The 21787-nt window shown below is 39.8% G+C and overlaps 1 protein-coding gene across 1 annotated transcript; it reads left to right on the top strand.

The window, feature by feature from the left end:
• Positions 1 to 6510: 6510 nt before the first annotated feature.
• Positions 6511 to 14478, top strand: LOC139717400 (holocytochrome c-type synthase-like). Its single transcript, XM_071628897.1, has 4 exons — positions 6511 to 6860; positions 10265 to 10539; positions 12543 to 12626; positions 14268 to 14478. Exons 1-4 carry the CDS (start codon positions 6564 to 6566, stop codon positions 14476 to 14478), a joined length of 867 nt encoding a protein of 288 aa, XP_071484998.1. The 5' UTR covers positions 6511 to 6563.
• The last annotated feature ends 7309 nt before the right edge of the window (positions 14479 to 21787 follow it).

The raw sequence follows: 21787 nt of genomic DNA, 5'->3' as shown, positions 1-21787 counted from the left end.
TTCGTCCCTGGATGAATCTGGAAGATTTCAACCCTAGTTTCAATTTCGTCTTTTGTCGATCATTTTCGAACAAAGTCTATTCAATTTAGTCATTATCGTATCACATTCTTCTTCTTTTCTGTTTGCAATCACTCACCTTTTCCACATTTAGGTATAACATACACACATGTGCCCGCATCCCCGAACACAAAAAACATAGACACACACAGACACACGCACACATACACATATCAGTGGTGGACCCAGGCGGGGGGCGCACCGGACGCGCCTCCCTTGATATTTGTTAAAAGAAAAGGAAAACAAAAGAAAAAAATGAGGGATACATGCATCAATTTAATTTTGTAAAGCCCCCCCCCCCCCCCCATTTACGGAATTCCTGGATCCGCCCCTGTATACACACACACACTTGCAAACATACAAACACACCCTGTGTATCAGAGTACACACGGAGAGGATACTGTCACACAATGAAAATTAAAAGACGTCTTTTTTTTGGGGGGGGGGGTGGCGTTTTCCATGTTGTAGGGTTTGTTTCATAGTACATACGATGCATGTTATGTCGATTGACCCCTAAAGTCTGTGCAACCTCAAGATACTAGTAATCGAAATCTTCCTAGGAAGACATCTTGATTCTTTATATTCTGTCTTGATTAGAAACGTGATTATTTATGGTCCACTTCTGCGATTCAGGTTCGCAGCCATCATTTTCTGTATCTTATTGTCAAAGCAAACGGTTTAGGAATAATGTCTACTTATCTGAATATCAGGAGAAAGTAAGATAATGCCGGTTTAGAATTGGTTAACCCTCACAATAAGACAAATATCATCTGACTAATTTGTCTGAAAAATTTGTGAAATATATATTGTGCGAACAAAAAACGAAGTTGATCTTTACATTTAGTCGATGAGCGACGGGGATGAATTTCAATGACAACTGACGATTTTGAATGCAATGTCTTTGAAAATAGTTGACGAAAACGAATTACGATTGGTCCAAGAGCATTAGGTCAAAATAGGCTCAAACCTGGACATTTTTGGTAACAAGCTGATTTTTTCAGGATAGGTCCAGAAATATGTCTAGAATAACATACTAAAAGTCCTCATAAATCCTCCTTGAGCGTTTTCCGCAATCCAAGATGGCATCCAAAATGGCCGCCATTTCCTGAAATTCTTATAACTTTTCAACCACAGAACCCAAATAAAAAATTTAAATGTCTTTATATTTGTTTTGAAGCATGAGGAACTCAATAAAATACATATCAAGAGATATTGATGCACACAAGTACCATAATCCAAGATGGCGTCCAAAATGGCTGCCATTTTCGGAAATGCTTATAACTTTTCGACCAGGTAACCAAAATACAAAATTTAAATGTCTTAATATATGTTTTGAAGCGTGAAGAACTCAATAAGATACATATTAAGAGATGTTGACGCACACAAGTACCGTAATCCAAGATGGCGTCCAAAATGGCGGCCATTTCCTGAAATTCTTATAACTTTTCAAACAGGTAACCCAAATACAAAATTTAAATGCCTAAATATATGTTTTTAAGGAAGAAGAACTCAATTAAATACATATCAAGATATGTTGACGCACACAAGTGCCGTAATCCAAGATGGCGTCCAAAATGACCACCATTTCCTGAAATTCTTATAACTTCTCAACCAGGGGCCCGTTTCATAAAACTTGTCATCAGTGACAAGTTGTCATTTTATAGATGTGACAAGCTACTGAAATCTTTGCATCTGATTGGCTGAGAGCAAATTTGTCATAGAAATGTGGCAGTTGTCACTGATAACAAGTTTTATGAAACGGGCCCCAGGTAACCCAAATACAAAAATCAATGTCTAAATAACTGTTTTTGTGGATGAAGAACTCAATAAAATATATTCTAAGAGATGTTGACGCACACAAGTACCGATTAAACCGCCCGAACTCTTCCCAAAATACAAAATGGCAAAATACAAAAGAATATAGAAAATGGCGGCCATTTTGGACGCCATCTTGGATTGCGGAAAACGCTCAAGGAGGATTTAAGAGGACTTTTAGTATCTTATTCTAGACATTTTTCTGGACCCATCCTGAAAAAAATCAGCTTGTTACCAAAAATGTCCAGGTTAAAACTAATACTCTTGGACTAGATGACAATTGACTAAATGGAAGTTAGGATTTGCATCCTGTTGTGCTTCTCGGGGCGAACCTGAATAAAAAAAGAATCTTTGAAATCGATTTTTAGAAGTGCGAAAACATATATTAGATTTTTTTCCTATCAAAAAAAGTAAAAAAGATTCAGAGAAATGTGAGGGGGAGAATGTGGAAGGGGGATACCCACACGAGGGAGATTTTTGCATTTTGAGACTTGAAATTCAGAGATCTGGTACACTCCTTTGGTGAAGTATTCGAATTTTGTTTCTATAAAAAAGCAAGACAAATATATTCAGAGAAAAGTGCGGGAAGGGGGGGGGGGAGTGGGAGGGGATATACCCCCTCCCACACGAGAGAGATTTGGCACTTTCAGACATGAAATTCTGAGATTTATGGTGCACATTGTTAGGAAAATATTCGACTTTTGTTTCAATTAAAACAGCGAGAAAAGACATATTCAGAGAAATGTATACTTTTTTAATGAAATGTTATGATATAGAGTTTTGTATATGTCAAACGGGGTTAAAAGACAAGTCCACCTTCATTATACGTGGATTGAGTGAAAGCAGGATATTAGTAGAATGCATATCAGTGAAAGTTTGGGGATATCGGACAATCCGTTCAAAAGTTAATTTTTAAAGTATCAGCGCTGTCACTGCTGGATGAAAATATTACACAGATGATTTCACATGCGTAGAATGATACAAGGAAAATATCATAAGAGAATTTCACAAAATATTATTTGTTGAAAAAATGTGCACATTTCCTCGATTTGTCACTAGCGTATGTTAAGGGTACTATCCCCCTGCCTTCTGAAAGAGGCAAGTCAAGTGTTCTTTTATCATGCGAGAAAAGTGAAAATGCATTGAATTTTCTTTTTATTCTCTTTATATCGTTCTACACATGTGACATCACAAGCTGTACTTGCCTTTTAATTCTCAGATCATCCAGCAGTGACTGAGTAGACACTTCAAAAATTCATAACTTTCTGAACGGCTTTGTCCGGTTTTCCTCAAACTCTCACTGATGTGTTCTACTCAATATTTCTGCATTCACTCAATCCACATGTCTACGAAAGTGGACTTGTCCTTTAAAGTCTTTAGTGTTGTTGTTGTTGTTGTTTTCGTACGTGATATATAGTGACTTGCGTCATAGCAGGTATACTTGAATATGCATTTTATCTTTTACATCTGACCCATGCTTTGAGTCGATTTCTACTGCATGATTTTAAAGGGGCATTCCAGACGATTTTCAAAATTTCACATCATGTAGTACAAATCGACGGCTCCGTGTATAGATTTGTTGAATTTATTGTGGTCCTTGACCAGCGGAAATCAATACTTTGAAAAACCTTAAACAAATTACACTGAAAAATGGTGAAGACAAAGGCGGCTTACATATTTCGGATTAGTGTTCCAGTGTCATTCCATGGAATACCGCTTGCTTATTCAAGTTCACCTTGTGTATATAATGCATGCCTTCTTCTTTTGTTCTGCTTCCTTGAGCCCCAACTCATACATTCTTATGGTGAGGTTGCCATGCGATGTCATCATCCTTGTTCAGTGCAATTTGTTCTAAATTTTGAAAACATTCTTATTCCTCATCCCAATCACCAAATTCTGAAACTCTGTATGTACCCATTGCAGTATAGTAATTTATAGTTGTTCAAATTAAAAGTCCGAAAATCATCCAAAGGTCTCCTTTAACATTGTGAGCTAGCGAAGCGAGCGAGCGCTTGAGCTCTCACCAGGCAGGCAAGCAAACGTCATGTATTATGCCCGAATTAATAGGCCTATATCACTTTTCTTCTTTTGGGAGGATATACAGGCCATCCCACCCCCCGGATTTACGCCCATGCTCAACGGCCAATAGAGGAGGACAGTTGGAATCAAAATTCCCTTCACGGCCAAAAGAGCCTGATGGCGAAGAAGAAGAAGAAGAAGAAGAAGAAGAAGAAGAAGGAGAAGGAGAAGAAGAAGAGGAAGAAGAAGAAGAAGAAGAAGAAGAAGAAGAAGAAGAAGAAGAAGAAGAAGAAGAAGTTGAAGAAGAAAGCAGCTTGGGGCTCTGCGGTGAGTAGGTGCCTACTCCCGTTCAGACAACACAAACTGCATCGCACTTGGAAGTTTGAGGGACTACAGATTCTAAAACAAAGAACACCTCTTCAATTTTATCTCGTGCTTAGCAGGAATGATACTTCTGCTTGACAAAACTAGGTCCGTAATACATTTCTTCCTCTGTTGAAAGGGAGGCAGAAATCCCAGCGGTTTGCTTACTAAAATGGCGCCGGCACTTGCCCACCAGTGTATTGCGCAAAATCGCGAGAGTAAGCCCTATTAGCACACGTATTTACCAGCATTCGGCTCCTTCGGCTCCTCACACATGTTATATCAGGAGGCGCTCGCTCTGTGCCCACATACGCAGTAGTCTGCGACGCTTTTTCGCCTGCGCCTGCATGCATGCAAAAGGAACGGAGAAGTTATGCAACACAAACGCGACGTCCGCCACACTTATTAGCTAACGTTACATGAGTTGCTTAATTCTGCTAGACTCGTGTTCTGCGCCTAATGTGTATTTTCTGTGTCGAAAAGAGCATAGATATTCAGAGTAAGTACCATCTCGCTTGTTGTTTTGCCTGTTTATAATCGTGTTGATGGAAAGTTTGCATTCATGTGTCGTGGAAGTTATCTTTGAATTCACAACTGATCCAAATAGGCTTCTAGTAGTCTTGTAGATTCTATAAGTTAACCATTCACTCTCTCAATCTTGTTTGGCATCATTGTCATTGACATTGTTGTCTCTATCACTAAATCAGATTCAAGAATCAAACCCTCTAACGCTAACTTGTTAGACTCTATCCCCAAATGTAGGAATAGAATTAGAAAGTGTAGTGAGCTCGTACGTGTACCAGAAAGGTAGTTTAGACTAGGGCTGCCAACATTGACACGACACCGGTGAGAGTGAGATAAACTTACTCAGAATTGCGAGGGAGCCAGTCATGGCGGATCCAAGGAAGGGGGGGGGGGGGGGGGGGGGGAGGGGGTGCACGGCATCGGGCGGTCGCCCCCGCCCCCCTTTTAATTTTTGTTTTTTGAAAATAAAAGAAATAACTTGTTAGAAAGAAAAAAAATGAAATGGGGCACGTGCGCCTCCTTTAATTTTTGCACCAGAAACTTGCGCTTATAAGCCTTTTCTTTTTTCTTTTTTTTTTTTTCTCTTTGCTTGTCAGCCGATATAAATAAGGCGATGAAACCCGAAAGTGCAGTGGTACTAGAAATATTTTTCTATTGAGCTCCCCCTTTGCGGAATTCCTGGGTCCGCCACTGGGCGCGAAGCAACCGAGCCCGATCCGAGGGAGTGGAGCGACCGAGCAGGGGGAGGGTGTGGGGGGGGGGGGGGGGATGCCCGGGTGTCCGCATTCCGACGGTAGGGAGCTTTTGCATTTTATATCTTAAATTGGGGCCATTTGGTGCATACTAAAGCGACTTTTTTTCTGTATACTTAAAATGAAAATTTATGTTAAAATTGGTGATAAAATCTGTGTTGGCCACTTACAAGTTCTCCATGGTTAATCAGTAAGTTAAAATTGCGTGGGAAAAAAAAACATTGCTGACTAGCGAGACCTACACCATTCCAGAGTACCGTTGTCCCTCTGAAATGCAAATATGCAAAGCTGAACGTGCACACACTTTTTATGTAATATGCATAGGCCAGGCCGTATGTATGGCGTAACGCTTTCACTTACAATTGTACATAACAGCACTTTTCAGTTTTTGGTCTTTGCCGGCCGACCGTGCATAGCATGCTTGTATAAATGTAAAGTACCAGGTATGTACACAGCACAGCATTCACTGGTTGGGATGATGGTCGGACTTGGAGCGCGAGTGCACGTTTCTCAGGTATGACCATAAATGATCGCCAATCAAATTGTTTGATCCATATGATCAGCGCGGTAAGCCAGCCTAACGATATCAATACAGAGGAAAATGAACTCGACTGCGTTGAAGATCGATGCAGAGGTGGGGTTTTGCATTAACGAATGTATCAAAACGCCTGTGTTTTTTTTCTCTCTGTGCGTGAGATGATGTTAGATCAGCATGAGAGCGTGAGATTTGGTCAAAATGCATGAGTCTCACGGTCAATGCGTGAGAGTTGGCAGCCCTGTAGTTCCGGATCGGTGAGGCTGAAAAGGTATTGATGTGATAACATTATAAACCTTTTACATGCATTCCTTGAATCCTGGCCCTGGCCTGGGCCTGGCAGCCTGTACACTATGAAGGCACTGACAGCCATTCGATAGTACAATGTACTCGGCTTTTTTAAACATTAATTTACCCATTGTTTTAATATCTCTGCAGAGCTTGGCATTCAAGAGGACGCTTTGATCTTGGAGGAGCATAAACAGAAGTAGCGAGACATGGGAGGAGTCTGGTCCTCGTCTCAAACGGTCCAAGCCCCCAGCGTCGCGAGTCTGCCATCCACCACGGGTGCATCATCCCCTCCATCGGAGTGCCCCATGCACAAAGGAGGGGTAGAGGCTGCTGCTCCACCGGTAACAAAGAATGCACCCGCAGGATGCCCCATGCACAAGTCCCCTGCCAAAGATGCCCCCGCCACCAGCGCAGGCACGATACCATCGGAGTGCCCCATGTCTGGGGGTTCCAATACACTCATGGTGGACAGCAAGACAGATGACATTGACCCCTTGAATAGGGTGAGTTCACTAATGTACCAACTCATGGAAAGTTCGATGACTATCTAGTGATGATGATCAGCTTACACCCTACACTTGTACTCACTCTAAATGGACATGAGAACAGTATTAACACCAAAGGTCCCAAGGTTTTCTCATTGTGAGTTTTGTAATGATTTCATAATGATCATTCATAATGGCCACTTACAAAGTTCACAAGTGCACAAAATTTGCGCTGAAAGAGCCGTATGATCGAATGCCATCACAATGAACATACACGTCTATTAAGTCACAATACTGTAATACAATGTGCAAAGAAGAAAGTACAAAGACAATTTTGAGAAAAGTTGCCATCAACTTTTCATGACCAACTAGACAAACAAGCAGACAGACAGACGGACCAATAGTGTATCCTAGGTTACTGCAAAATAGAAGATAGGTCTCCACATATATGTGACTGCCATGTGCAGACAGCTCAGTGCTATAGACATACCCAGGAGAGGGAATGGCAAGTGTGCATCCAGTAGAAAAGCTGAGGCAACAGTTCATTTTTTAAAGATAATATAAAGTTTTGGTACCTCAAAAGTTTCCCTGAGTTTCCTTGTCTTAGTTTGTGTTTCAGGTTAAAGTACCTTTCATATAACTAACACTGTGAGACTTACTCGGCACAAAGTGCTCTCATGTCTTAGAAATCATGCAATAATGGTTCCTTTTGAAAGTTTTGGGCAGACTTTTTGTGTCACAAAATAATCTTACTCTCTGTACCTGTAGATTTCATAAATTATCATTTGATGAAAATGAACAGCTTTATTCCTGAGCTTTTGGTGTCTTTGCATTGAAAAAAAAAAATGTTTATCATTTTAAGACAGTATGACTCCAAATTTTATGACTTACCTGCATTTTCTTAAAAAGGCAGGCCCACCCCTATTTTTTCAGTCCACCTAACAAGATGCTGGTACTCGGTAAGATGGTAGATCTGTGTTTCTTTCAGCCTTTTTCCAATACACAGTGTTCCAAATCAGAGAGAGAGAGAGAGAGAGAGTTGTATTTCAAGAATTATGAACATTGCAACAGTCTCCACAAATATATGTGATGGCCTGTAGGTAGGGTTCAATTCAATACCATATTCAAGATCACCGAAATGACGTGACAAAAAAAAAAACCACCCCAAAAACCAAACAAACAAACAAACAACCAAACAAGTAGACTGACAGTACTTACAAGTTTCATCAAAATTGGACATGGAATGAGAATACACTGTACCTGATAAAACATGTTTATACTTTCCCTTTTCTTGGCAAAGCAGTGATATTCTTCACAGCTACGTAGGTGGAATGGAAGAGATGATACCATTGCATGCAAGCTCTTCCACTTTTGACTACACATAAATGTTGATAAATATTTTATTTATTTGTTTTTGGTCAGTAGTCTAGCAATCATCATTCCCACAATTGTGAGTTTTGTAATGATTTCATAATGATCATTCATAATGGCCACTTACAAAGTTCACAAGTACACAAAATTTGCGCTGAAAGAGCCGTTCGATCGAATGCCATCACAATGAACATACACGTCTAATTCACAATACTGTAATACAATGTGCAAAGAAGAAAGTCCTAAGACAATTTTTAGAAAAGTTGCCATCAACTTTTCATGACCAACTAGACAAACAAGCAGACAGACAGACGGACCGATAGTGTATCCTAGGTTACTGCAAAATAGGAGACAGGTCCCCACATACAGTATATGTGACTGCCATGTGCAGACAGCTCAGTGCTATAGACATACCCAGGAGAGGGAATGGCAAGTGTGCATCCAGTAGAAAAGCTGAGGCAACAGTTCATTTTTTAAAGATAATATAAAGTTTTGGTACCTCAAAAGTTTCCCTGAGTTTCCTTGTCTTAGTTTGTGTTACAGGTTAAAGTACCTTTCATATAACTAACACTGTGAGACTTACTCGGCACAAAGTGCTCTCATGTCTTAGTATTCATGCAATAATGGTTCCTTTTGAAAGTTTGGGCAGACTTTTTGTGTCACAAAATAATCTTACTCTCTGTACCTGTAGATTTCATAAATTATCATTTGATGAAAATGAACAGCTTTATTCCTGAGCTTTTGGTGTCTTTGCATTGGAAAAAAAAAATGTTTATCATTTTAAGACAGTATGACTCCAAATTTTATGACTTACAAACTTGTACCTGCATTTTCTTAAAAAGGCAGGCCCACCCCTATTTTTTCAGTCCACCTAACAAGATGCTGGTACTCGGTAAGATGGTAGATCTGTGTTTCTTTCAGCCTTTTTACAATACACAGTGTTCCAAATCAGATAGAGAGAGAGTTGTATTTCAAGAATTATGAACATTGCAACAGTCTCCACAGATATATGTGATGGCCTGTAGGTAGGGTTCAATTCGATACTACTGTATATTCAAGATCACCGAAATGACTGGTGACAACAACAAAAAAATTTCCAAAATCAAACAAACAAACAAACAAACAAGCAAACAAATAGACTGACAGTACTTACAAGTTTCATCAAAATTGGACATGGAATGAGAATACACTGTACCCGATAAAACATGTTTATACTTTCCCTTTTCTTGGCAAAGCAGTGATATTCTTTCAATTTTTTTTTCCAGCTACGTAGGTGGAATGGAAGAGATAATACCATTGCATGCAAGCTCTTCCACTTTTGACTACATGTAAATGTTAATAAATATTTTATATATTTGTGTTTGGTCAGTAGTCTAGCAATCATCATTCCCACAATATAACAGCATTGCATTGCTTACTTGATAATTTGATGTGAAGGGTACAATGTACCGTATAGCTTTGTGTCATCCTAAAACAGAAGACTAAGTTAAGTGAAGACTTGGTACATGTTAATGAGAGACAAGGTGAGGTCACATCTAATTTTGCATGGGATTTAGGATTCTGACCAATCACTGTTGAATAATCCACATAAAATAACAAATCTCCTAACATTCTTATTTTTTCCCAGATTTTGATAACGCTTTTACTACCTAGTATCTTTGTACATGTATTACTCTCTGTTTATCATATCATCACAATCAACTTCAATGAAATATTGAGTGAAATTGCTGTTTAAAAATCTTGTATGACTACATGTACAAGATAATGAACAATGTTGCGAATTATGACTCAGCTTGAACCCAAAAGAATGTCGATTTGATGGATGCTCATTTCATGCTTGCCCTGTTGATCCAGTGTCGAGTACAAAGTGGCCAGGTTTGAGGTCTATAGTGATGACTTTTAGATATGTAGCGAGAATTAATCTGGTTCTCTTGCATTGTATGTCATAATATTTTAGAAAAGCTGCTGTCCATAGTGCCTTAACAGAATCCTGATTTATCAGAGTGGGACTGTGTGTGTCTCTTCCTTACCCCCTCTGCCATTCACGATAGATGCCTCCACCAAACCAGAGGCCGGCCCCAGACCAGCCATTCTCCCTCTCCACGAACCGCGTGACGTCGAGCATCCCGAAAGCCCACGCCAAGGAGGGCGAGAACTGGGTCTACCCCTCCGCGCAGATGTTCTGGAACGCCATGCTGAGGAAGGGGTGGCGCTGGCAGCCCGACGAAATCGAGCAGGAGGACATGAACAACATCATCCGCATCCACAACGCCAACAACGAGCAGGCGTGGCAGGAGGTGCTGAAGTGGGAGGCGCTCCATGCAAAGTAAGATCCCTTCTCCGTCCCTTGCGTTTCTGTGTATCATGCACAGATAGCAGTTTCCATGAAATACTACTTGCATAATATTGAAAGTCACCATTGCTCATAAATTACCACTGTGGCTGGTTTTGGTGGTCATTTTTGTTGTTTGTATATTTGGGTTTGTGTGTTTGTTTTAAATTGCAACATGATTGGGTAAGATGACAAATGACCATGGTTCTTTGTTAACATTGAACTTGTAATTGTGAAGAATGCTTCTGACCATTAATAGAAACTTATGATGCATCAAAGGAAAATAAGGAAGTGACTTTCATAATGCAAGGCTCACAGCTTTAAAGGTATGGCCGAGTTGATGTGATTATATTGTTCTTTGGATGGTAAGTCAAAGGTTATATCCAGCAGAAACATTTAAAAAAAAAATCACTCTTCATTGCCAGACCTCAAAGAGGTTGAAGTTTAATGCTGCAAACATGTCTCAAACATTAGATTTTGTATTACATATTCCTAATATTTTTGATCATAGCAATTATGAAAACAGAGAAAGCTGAAAAATTATTCCATACAAATATCCCACAATTCTTTTGCTTCAGTTCTTGTGTATTTTCTACATATTCATGAGTATGCTAGCTGTGCTGACCCTAATGGAGTATAGTTTCCTGCACCTGTAATCTGTCTTAACCCATTGAGGATGGGCTGATTTTGCTATAACACACATTTCCCATAGACACCTGCCCAAGTATACTTGGGACTAGTCTTCAATGTGTTAACAGATGATAGTGACAGATTGATATCAAAGTAACGAGTAGGGTCATGCTCCTATAAACAATCTACATGTACATTTCTGCTAAATTGGACTGCAATTTCTCTGTGGAACAATGCTAGACTTCCCATAAATGTTAATAGCAAGAAAATGATTATTTGTGTACAGTGCACTCCCATTATAACGAACACGGTTATGACGAAATTTCGTTATAAGGAAGTAAATCTTCTGGTCCCAAAATTATCACCATTAAAGTCTATGTTAAAAATTTCGCTTATAACGAACACGGTTATAGCGAAATTTCCGTTATAACGAAGTCTTTTCCGAGCGCCACTGACAAAGAAAAACAAAAGAAATTATTATTATTATTATTATTACTATTATTTATAGTGCGCTTTTCCCACAAGGCCCAAAGCGCTTACAATCAATTCAAAACATGTACGACAGTATGTATAATTGGATAAATGTTATATATACAGCTACGAACTAGTTGCTACTGAAAAGATGTGTTTTCAAGGCTTTTTTGAACACACTGACTGATGGAGACTGTCTAACGGTAAGTGGTAAATTATTCCAGTGCTTTGAAGCAGACACAGTAAATGTCCTATCACCGGCTAAGGTGCGAGTAACAGAGTATGTGAGACGAAGCGGATCACTAGATGACCTCAAATTTCTAGTAGGTGTATATAAAGTCAACAGGCGTCTAAATATTTCGGAGCTTGATCGTTAAGGATTTTATAAACAAACAAAACTAATTTGAAAATTATCCGTTGCTTCAAATGTGCTCCGTTATAATGAAATGTGAATTGCTTTCGAAAATTCGTAGCGGAACAAGCATTTATAGCTTCTCTGCATGGGTGAACGCTTCACACCACTGTGTGTTCGCTCTTTGTGTCACGCACAGTTTCTGAGGGGAACTTGCGTTTATTATTGTGATACAGTTATCCCATCACATTTCACATAGCTTTCCAGTGTATGATGAGTATTCAGCAAACAGAATATACGTGGTTTTCTTGTTTTCGTTATATATTGTATTTGTTCGGTTATAACGAAATTTCGTTATAACGAAAGAAAACTGCCGGTCCCAAGCATTTCGTTATAACGGGAGTGCACTATACTATGTGAGAACTGATTTAGGATCCCATATTTGGTTGAGGCCTGCAACTGTTTGAGTGTAGTTTGTAGGAATGCCGCAAAGAAAATTGTTCCACCTTGGTAAACATCTGATGTGTGTCTTTTTTTCTCACAGAGAATGCCCTTGCCCAAAGCTGGAAAGTTTTGGTGGCCGTTACAATGACCTCTCCCCAAGAGCCCGAGTCAGGACCTGGATGGGGTGAGTGAATAATTTAAGCAACTGTTTAGAATTCATCAATAATGCTGTAAGAGATCTATAGGGGATTCAACATGCAGTACATGCAGGGTGCTACATAATTACTTGCCCGAATGATCGGGGCAAGTGAAAATCAAAGTCAGGCAAGTGTTTTGAAACAATTTGAAAAAAAAAAATGCTTTACCGAATTGGGCAAGCTAAAAGTTTGAGAGCCAACTTTTTTTTTTCACTTTTACCCCCTTCAAACCCATGAAGTCATCCATACAGAAGCCCAAAGACAGTGACTGTTCAGTGGTACAAAACACTTTCATTTCATTTCAGCAACTTTCCAGTGTGATGCAACATCAACACTTGGTCAAACCAAGTTTGTTTCAATACTTCCTATGTGTTAAAGCATGCGAACGGACATCTGCCATTTATTCAAATGATTAGGTTTCATCAAGCCCTTGACTTGCAAGTGATTTTCTGTCTCATTTTTTTTTTTTTTAATCTTTGGATTTTCTTTTTTGGGCAAGTAAAATTCATGTTCAGGCAAGACAGGGCAAGTTGTAAGAAAAAGTTATGTAGCATCCTGCACAAGGAAGAATTGCAGTCCGGCATAATGCTAGCTGGCAGGAGGAAACTGACCATTCCTTTGTATTATTTGGCAGTAGACAAGTTTACTAACATACTCAAATTTTAAGCCTCCCCCAAGGCCTAAGGCCTACCTATTGTATATCACTATATCATGGCACACAACTAATGCATGCCAATGGGATTTGAAATATCTAAATGCATTGAATCACTGAAAAGATTCATCTGATTGGGATATCAACTGGGTAAAAGTTCATTTTTGTCACACTCAGTTGCAAATTACCTGTTCTTGATGAGACTTTCGCCTACTGGATCTGTAGGCTTCTTCAGATCGAACGCTGGCGCATGATCCCATTCTCTCAGATCGGCGTGCACCAGCTACGTCTGCCAATGTGAAGTCTCTCTCACAGCGTTTGATCTGAAGAAGCCTACAGATCCAGTAAGCGAAAGTCTCATCAAGAACAGGTAATTTGCAACTGAGTGTGACAAAAATGAACTTTTACCCAGTCTAAATGAAAAATGCTTGTCAAAACAAAAATTGTGGGTTCCCAGAAAAGAAAAAGAATTTCTATAGATTTTATTGAACTCATCAAATGTTATAATGGGCCTATTCAGGGTTCATGCCGGGGTACCATGGGCATGGAAAAGATATGGTATCCACTGCTGATTCTATAGGGCTGTAGACTTCTTGACTTCGGTAAGAATGCTGTTACTATATACTACTATTACTATCAATAAATCTGATAATATATCAATTTATAATGAGCAGAACATAGTTATGTACATATTTGACCCGCAACAATAAAAGGATCTGAAAGTCAGGGGAAGTCGATTTCTGAAAATGGCATGACATAATTCCCTTACTCTTCTGCTTTAATTTCATATTGGGAAATTTGAGGATTCTGCATGTGCATTGTGTTGGGCCACTAGAAAGTGCAAAATAGTGGAAGAGGGGAGACATACTGCCATTCCTGATCATTTTAGTGACAATATGAATGCATGCAGTAGCAGTACTCTACCTATCTTGTATATCTTTAATAAGAGAGGCATTTGTTTGACTTTATACACTAGGTATGAGAAGCCATTTGACCGGCATGATTGGGTCGTAGACCGGTGCGGGAAGAAGGTACGCTACGTCATCGATTACTACGACGGTGGTCCCGTGAACAGGAAGACTTACGAGTTTGCCATCCTTGATGTGCGGCCGGCCCTGGACTCTCCGGGTGCAATGTGGGACCGGATGAAGGCAGCATACTGGAGGCTGATGTACATGAAGGACTAGGAAGAATGAACTGAAACAGATCTTGGTAGAACTGATGAGACTCTTGATGAGAATGGATTGAAAATTCAGCTCCAGCAGATGTGAGGCTCATCTGGTCTTGATCTGGAATATACTGTGTATGTTGTTGTCGGGGTGTTCCCGTGAAGTTTTGCAGCAAGAGAGGGACGTGCAATGATGCGGTGCATATCCATGTGGATTTTGGAAACACCCTGAAATGGAATGGCTGGTTTGTGTAGCAGAAATGAATGCTGCTTGTAAAGTGACAGTGGACGGTAAGATGGTAATGCTTTAAAAGGATATTCAGGATTATTGGAGAGCTGCATTGTATCTGGTACCTTTTGCTTGCATCAGTCATTCATTCATTCATTCATTTGCCTATGGAATCTTTCAGAGTTTAAATGAGTGTACCATACATTTAAATGTTTTTGCCCTTTCTGAAGTCATACCTTTTCTTCGTTTTGTATTTGGAAAAAAGAGGAAACAGAGACAGAAATAGCAGTTTCCTTCAAGGAGAGGAGAGGAAGTGATGTGCCACCACTTGGCATGGTTTTCCATTCCCAACTTAAATTGCATCCCCAAATAAATGCTGGATACCTGCATTTGCCTCTAAATGCATTGCCTTTGAGTTGATGTATTTGTAGGTTGTGGTCATGTCCACAATGGTATACACTCCTGTCCTGCAAAACCATCGGTCATTAAACCAGTGGAGAGTCTTCATACCGAATAACCTACTGTACATGTATGTCGCCGAAGCCTTCACAATTGAATGTATTCTTGCTTGGACTTTGCTGGATGAATGCAGTGATTTTAAACCAATTCAGAATTCTTAATATCATTTCCATATGGAACATGTAGTTGGACAGGTATTTTCTGAGAATTTTTCAAGCTTTACATCTAAAGCTTATACAATACAAGGCGGACAGAGAGGGGATTCAGCATGTCACTTGGTAACATTTGCTGAAATGTGCTAAAATTTTTGTCTAACAGCCTGAAAGATATGCAACATTTTACAAGCACTCTGCTTCTAATACATTTTGTGCCGAATGTGAGAAATATGTGCATGAGTCAAATGTGTCTTAAAACTTACACATTGAAATCTGGCTAAAGGTTTTCATCTGTGCGTTACAGCTTATTTCACTGGTCAGATTAGTCTGGTAGGAATGGGGGGTCCCCATGCACCCCCCGAACACATTTTTTTAACTTACTTTTTTGTAACCCTTAGGGTGTCTAGTTAATGAATTTTTTTGTTCCCAAGAAAAAATCGTGTCCCATGGGGGTCATTGGCGGCCATCTTGGCAGCCATCTTGGATTTTCAGGGAAAATCATTATCTTCCATAACTTTTGAACTACACAGCATATAATTATAAATAAAGCATTTCTGCAGGGTAAACATGACACGAGGAATCGATTGCAATGGTTATTTACATGATTAAAGCAAGTCTGAAACAAGAAAAGCCTAAAAACATGCAAATTTCGGTGTCATTTTCACCGAAAACTACCCAATTAGTTTAACTTTTGAATTACACAACATACAGGGACAAATAAAACAGTAATTCAGAGTTAATACGGCATGAGGAATCGTTTGAGAGAGTTATTTACATGATTAAAGCAAGCTACATACAAGAAAAGTCCAAACATGCGAGGAAAACCAGTGTTGTTTACTCTAGAAATATTCCCAAGTAGTCTATATACATATATACATGACAATCTCATACCTCCTAAGAGTAAACTTACCTCTTTTTCTTAACAGTCTGGTAAGAAAGGGGGGGGGGGGGTCCCGTGCACCCTCATTTTTGTATCCCTTAGGGTGTCTATTTGATTTTTTTTTTTGTTTCCAAGTGAAAATCGTGTCACATGGGGGTCACTGGCAGCCATCTTGGATTTGCGAGGAAAATCATTAGTTTCTATAACTTTTGAAGTTTCCAACATGCAAGGAAAAATAAAACATTTTTTCAGGGTATATGTGACATGAGAAATCGATTGAGATGGTTATTTACATGATTAAAAAATGCTCGATACAAGAAAAGTCCCAAATATAATAAATTCTGTATTGGTTACACTGAAAAGTACACAAATAGTTCAACTTTTGAACTATACACAACATACAGGGACAAATAAAACATTTCTTCAGACGAAACACAGCATGAGGAATCAATTGAGATTGTCATTTACATAATGAAAGCAAATTTGACACAAGAAATATCCCAAAACTGAAAAATTAAGTGCTGTTACTCTGGAAATGGCCCGAATATTTCATGCTACATACATGACAAATTGCATACCTCACAAAAGTGACTAACAACTCTGTCTTTAGATCATTGCCCAAATAGGCCTTTTTTGTTTTGTATCAAAAACATTAAATAGAATCTGAAGAGAAAATTAATTTCAAGCATTGTCACCCCTCACTTGGTGAAATAGAATAAGAATGTAAGCACTGTGGTAATTCATATGCAAATACCCTTAAAAAGAGGTGACACATGAGAATAATGTTGATCACAACACTTAAAAGTGACTAATTGACAAAGATAAAACTTGAACTGAAATTTAACACTCTTTGTGCACGTTCAATTTCGTTTCATTTTATATTTAAAACGAGTTTGAGTTGGGATATATTCAAGGAAACAATCACTGTGTCAAAATGTCGAGCCGATTAAAAAAATTTAGATGCCAAAATGGTTTCATTTATTCTCAAGTTAAAAAAGCAGTTCATTCAAATGTATTTGTTTAAAGTTTATTGTCCGAAAACAAAAAGAGAAACATTTCATTTGACAGCCGGAAATCTAGCCTGTGAATAGGGACTGTATATCAATGTGGATTGCTGCTACTTTAATTTAGAAATATTTGCATGTGAATCGCTTTTGTGCTTACATCCTGTATGCATTCAATTCAAGTTCACATTGATTGGAATTAAGTTTCCTTTCGAATTCTGTTAAAAGTTGTCTGATATAAGACGCAATATTCAAGCTATTATCAAAAGACATAATGATATTTTGAAAGGGTTAGTCACATACCGATTAGTGATTGGCTGAACACAGTCACGTGATGGAAGTACATTCGTTATGTTGGCCCATGGGCGAACATTCTTGTAATGTTCTCCCATGGGAAAACATTTCCACGTGACAAATGACAGAATTAAGGCCTAGGACCGCAGCGCACTTATAACCTCCCTCAATAGCATTTCAAACCCTTCGGGCGGAACATTGGGTATGTTCCCTCCGCCGCCAGTCATCATCTATATATTTCAACGTTTGTGACATGTGTATATGCTTTTCATGAAGTGTGGAATTAACGTATATTGAAAAAATATAAAGTAACACAATATGACTTCACTTTTCTTAAAAAGTATTCTGAATGCTCACCCTGTGTAACTGTACAAACCACAGAAGCGGTTATGCAATATATCAGGTTTTCATTTCACACTTCTTTAATTTCTATACCGGTAGTCATCATCAAAACGATCATTGTAATCAATGTCTGGGTCCTCTTCTTCATCCTCCTTCATTTCCTCAGTAATTTTCTGAAGCAAGTCAATGAGGGAAGTCGGAAAGATAGGGCCACTTGACCACACTGGCTCCATCATAACAAAGGCTACCTTCTGCCATCCTTGTCCAGAATCAAAGGAGTCATATACAGAGCACCAGAAGATTGGTTGGTCAGCTCTCTTTAAGATGGCAAGGCGATGGGTCACACATTTAATGTGTGGGATAAGGTTGTCACTGCAAGGTGTATATGAGCATGAAGAAATCCACATTGGAGTTTGTAGTCATTTGTTCGCCCTCTCCCATCATCTGCTTTGGATGATGCTGCTGTAAATAGACTTCTCCACCTCTTGTGGTCATACATTAGGCATGTGAATGCTCCAATGTCTTCTGTCACCTCTTATTGGCTCTACAGACCACCCATCTCCAAGGTTTAAGTGGGGGACAAAAAACATTGGCACATTTCAAAGTCATGTTGTAAGATTTCTGCAGTGTTCATTATAATGTAATATTGAACAATTTACCACATTTCAGTCAAATATTGCAGAGATTATAATGTCATACTACTCTCTCCTGAATGCTGTATGGTACAAGGGGTGGCTTTGTAGATTCTTTAGGGGTCCGACTTCGCCCCTACTCTTGAAGGCACTTGTTACATCTTCCCCTGTAAACACATGTCGTCCAAGTATTGTGGTACAGTAGCCCGCTCCCTTTGATTCAGTATGCCAGTTCAACAACATTCACAATCTGGCAATGCTCGACAGTCCATTTATCAAGGAGGATAGTGAGGGTGACGGAGTGAGCATGGTGCAAGAAGATCCAGAAAATGTCCGTGTCTGGTGTCCTTACCACAGCTGCTTTGTACCCAAGCTTAATAGTGGAATACTCGAGGTAGAGCGCTACCCTGGTGTCCTTCTCCTGGTTAGACGGCAGCTCATGGATAGAGCTTATTGTCTCCTGGGATGAATAATTAGGTGAACAAAAAGAATGTAACAGGAATCACTTAAGCTTCAGAGAATGTGATTTCTGTTACATTCCTTTTGTTTACACAATGATATGTTCCAAGAGACAATGGCGCGATATCCATGAGTGACTGTCTAACCCGGGTATAAGAAGACAGACACCAGGGTCGTGCTCTACCTCAAGTGCGCTGCTAAACTTAGGTACAAGGTAGCTTTGGTGAGGGATCCAGACACACATTTCCTTGCCCTAACAAAAAAGTCCTGTGGTACTCCCTGTGGTACTTGTCGGTACCACACAATGTACCACACACTTGTAATGTTACCACAGGAACTGTGTGGTACTGTACCACAGGCTTGTAGGGTACTCCCTGTAGTACTTGTCAGTACCACACAATGTACCACATAAATAAATGTTACCACAGGAACTGTGTGGTACTGTTTTACAGGCTCATGTGGTACTCCCTGTGGTACTGGTTGGTACCACACAATGTACCACACAAATATATGTTAATACATGAACTGTGTGGTACTGTGTCACAGGCTCGTGTGGTACTCTGGGATGTACCACAAGGCAGTACCACAGGACAGTACCACAAGACAGTACCACATGAATTGTCCTGTGGTATTTTGGGACGTAACAGAGGAGAGTACAACAGGAAAGTACCACAGGATAGTATCACAGGACAGTACCACACGACTTGTTCTGTGGTATTTTAGGACGCACCACAGGACAGTACCATAGGGCAGTTCCACAGGACAGTACCACAGGAAAGTACCACAGGATAGTACCACAGGACAGTACCACAGGAATTGTCCTGTGGTATTTTGGGACGTACCACAGGACAGTACCACAGGACAGTACCACAGGATAGTACCACAGGACAGTAACTCACGACTTGTCCTGTGGTATTTTGGGACGTACCACAGGACAGTACCACAGGGCAGTTCCACAGGACAGTACCACAGGAAAGTACCACAGGATAGTACCACAGGACAACACCACACGACTTGTCCTGTGGTATTTTGGGACGTACCACAGGGCAGTACCACAGGACAGTACCACAGGATAGTACCACAGGACAGTACCACACGACTTGTCCTGTGGTATTTTGGGACGTACCACAGGACAGTACCACAGGGCAGTACCACAGGAAAGTACCACAGGATAGTACCACAGGACAGTACCACACGACATGTCCTGTGGTATTTTGGGACATACCACAGGACAGTACCACAGGAATTGTCCTGTGGTATTTTGGGACGTACCACAGGACAGTACCACAGGATAGTACCACAGGACAGTACCTCACGACTTGTCCTGTGGTATTTTGGGACGTACCACAGGACAGTACCACAGGACAATACCACAGGGCAGTACCACAGGACAGTACCGCAGGAAAGTACCACAGGATAGTACCACAGGACAGTACCACACGACTTGTCCTGTGGTATTTTGGGACGTACCACAGGGCCGTACCACAGGATAGTACCACAGGACAGTACCACACGACTTGTCCTGTGGTATTTTGGGACATACCACAGGACAGTACCACAGGAATTGTCCTGTGGTATTTAGGGACGTACCACAGGACAGTACCACAGGGCAGTACCACAGGACAGTACCACAGGACAGTACCACAGGACAGTACCACACGACTTGTCCTGTGGTATTTTGGGACGTACCACAGGACAGTACCACAGGGGAGTACCACAGGACAGTACCACAGGATAGTACCACAGGACAGTACCACACGACTTGTCCTGTGGTATTTTGGGACGTACCACAGGGCAGTACCGCAGGACAGTACCACAGGAAAGTACCACAGGACAGTACCACACGACTTGTCCTGTGGTATTTTGGGACGTACCACAGGACAGTACCACACAAATTGTCCTGTGGAATTTTGGGACATACCACATTACAGTACGACAGGAATTCCTGTGGTAATTTTCGATGTATACCACAGGAGAGTACCACAGGAACTGTCCAAAATCCCACAGGAAAATCATAATATGGTGCTATTCCACACAGAATTACCACACAGCAAATTGAATTCGTAAGTACCACAGAAAAATGCTACAGGATATTCATTTATTCAAATTAAATTCGTAAGTACCACAGAAAAATGCTACAGGATATTCATTTTTTTTTCTTAACATTTTATACCAGAGGACTTTCACATCAGGAGAATATCAAACAGCAGTACCACACAGGAGTACCACACAGGAAAATTGTAAGGCAGAATCAACTGAAATTTATAACAAAAATATAAACAAAAAAGCACATATTAATATTCCTCAATTAATTGATAGATGAGGTATGCTGTGAATTACAGCAATTGATTTGTCATTACTTATCCTGTCCTATACTCGTACAGTATTACCTATTTAGTGAAAGTGCTGATGTTAAGCATGAGACATTTCATAAGGACTTCTGTGGTACTCCTGTGGTACTCCTGTGGTACTCCTGTGGTACAAATTTTTACATAGCTCATGAATATTCATAAAAAGCACTCTAGATTTTAGAAAATACATATATGACTTTAAAAGTCAAGGTATTAATGATGGGACTTACTTTGAACTTTATGAAAGATTGTCTAATTGTGTTATGTTATTCCCAGTATCATAGATATTGCTATGAAAGTGTAATTTCATATCTTGATAATAAAGTATAATCGAGTTAGTAACCATGCCTTAATGCTTTACGGATAGACGGCCATATATATATGTACTGATACAGTCGATGGCTACCTAGGAATAGAATATGACTATATAGATCTATTATAGAACTATATGTAGATTGGCACTTTGCCATTAGACTCTCGTTTGAGGTTATATGTTAGGAGTAGGACAGGTTATTAAGTAGGG

Source organism: Diadema antillarum, unplaced genomic scaffold (genome assembly GCF_040938485.1).
Source record: "Diadema antillarum isolate AM-2024a unplaced genomic scaffold, OU_Dant_1.0 scf00000075, whole genome shotgun sequence".
Taxonomy (NCBI): Eukaryota; Metazoa; Echinodermata; class Echinoidea; order Diadematoida; family Diadematidae; genus Diadema; species Diadema antillarum.
This window is presented reverse-complemented; position numbering and strand designations above follow the sequence as displayed.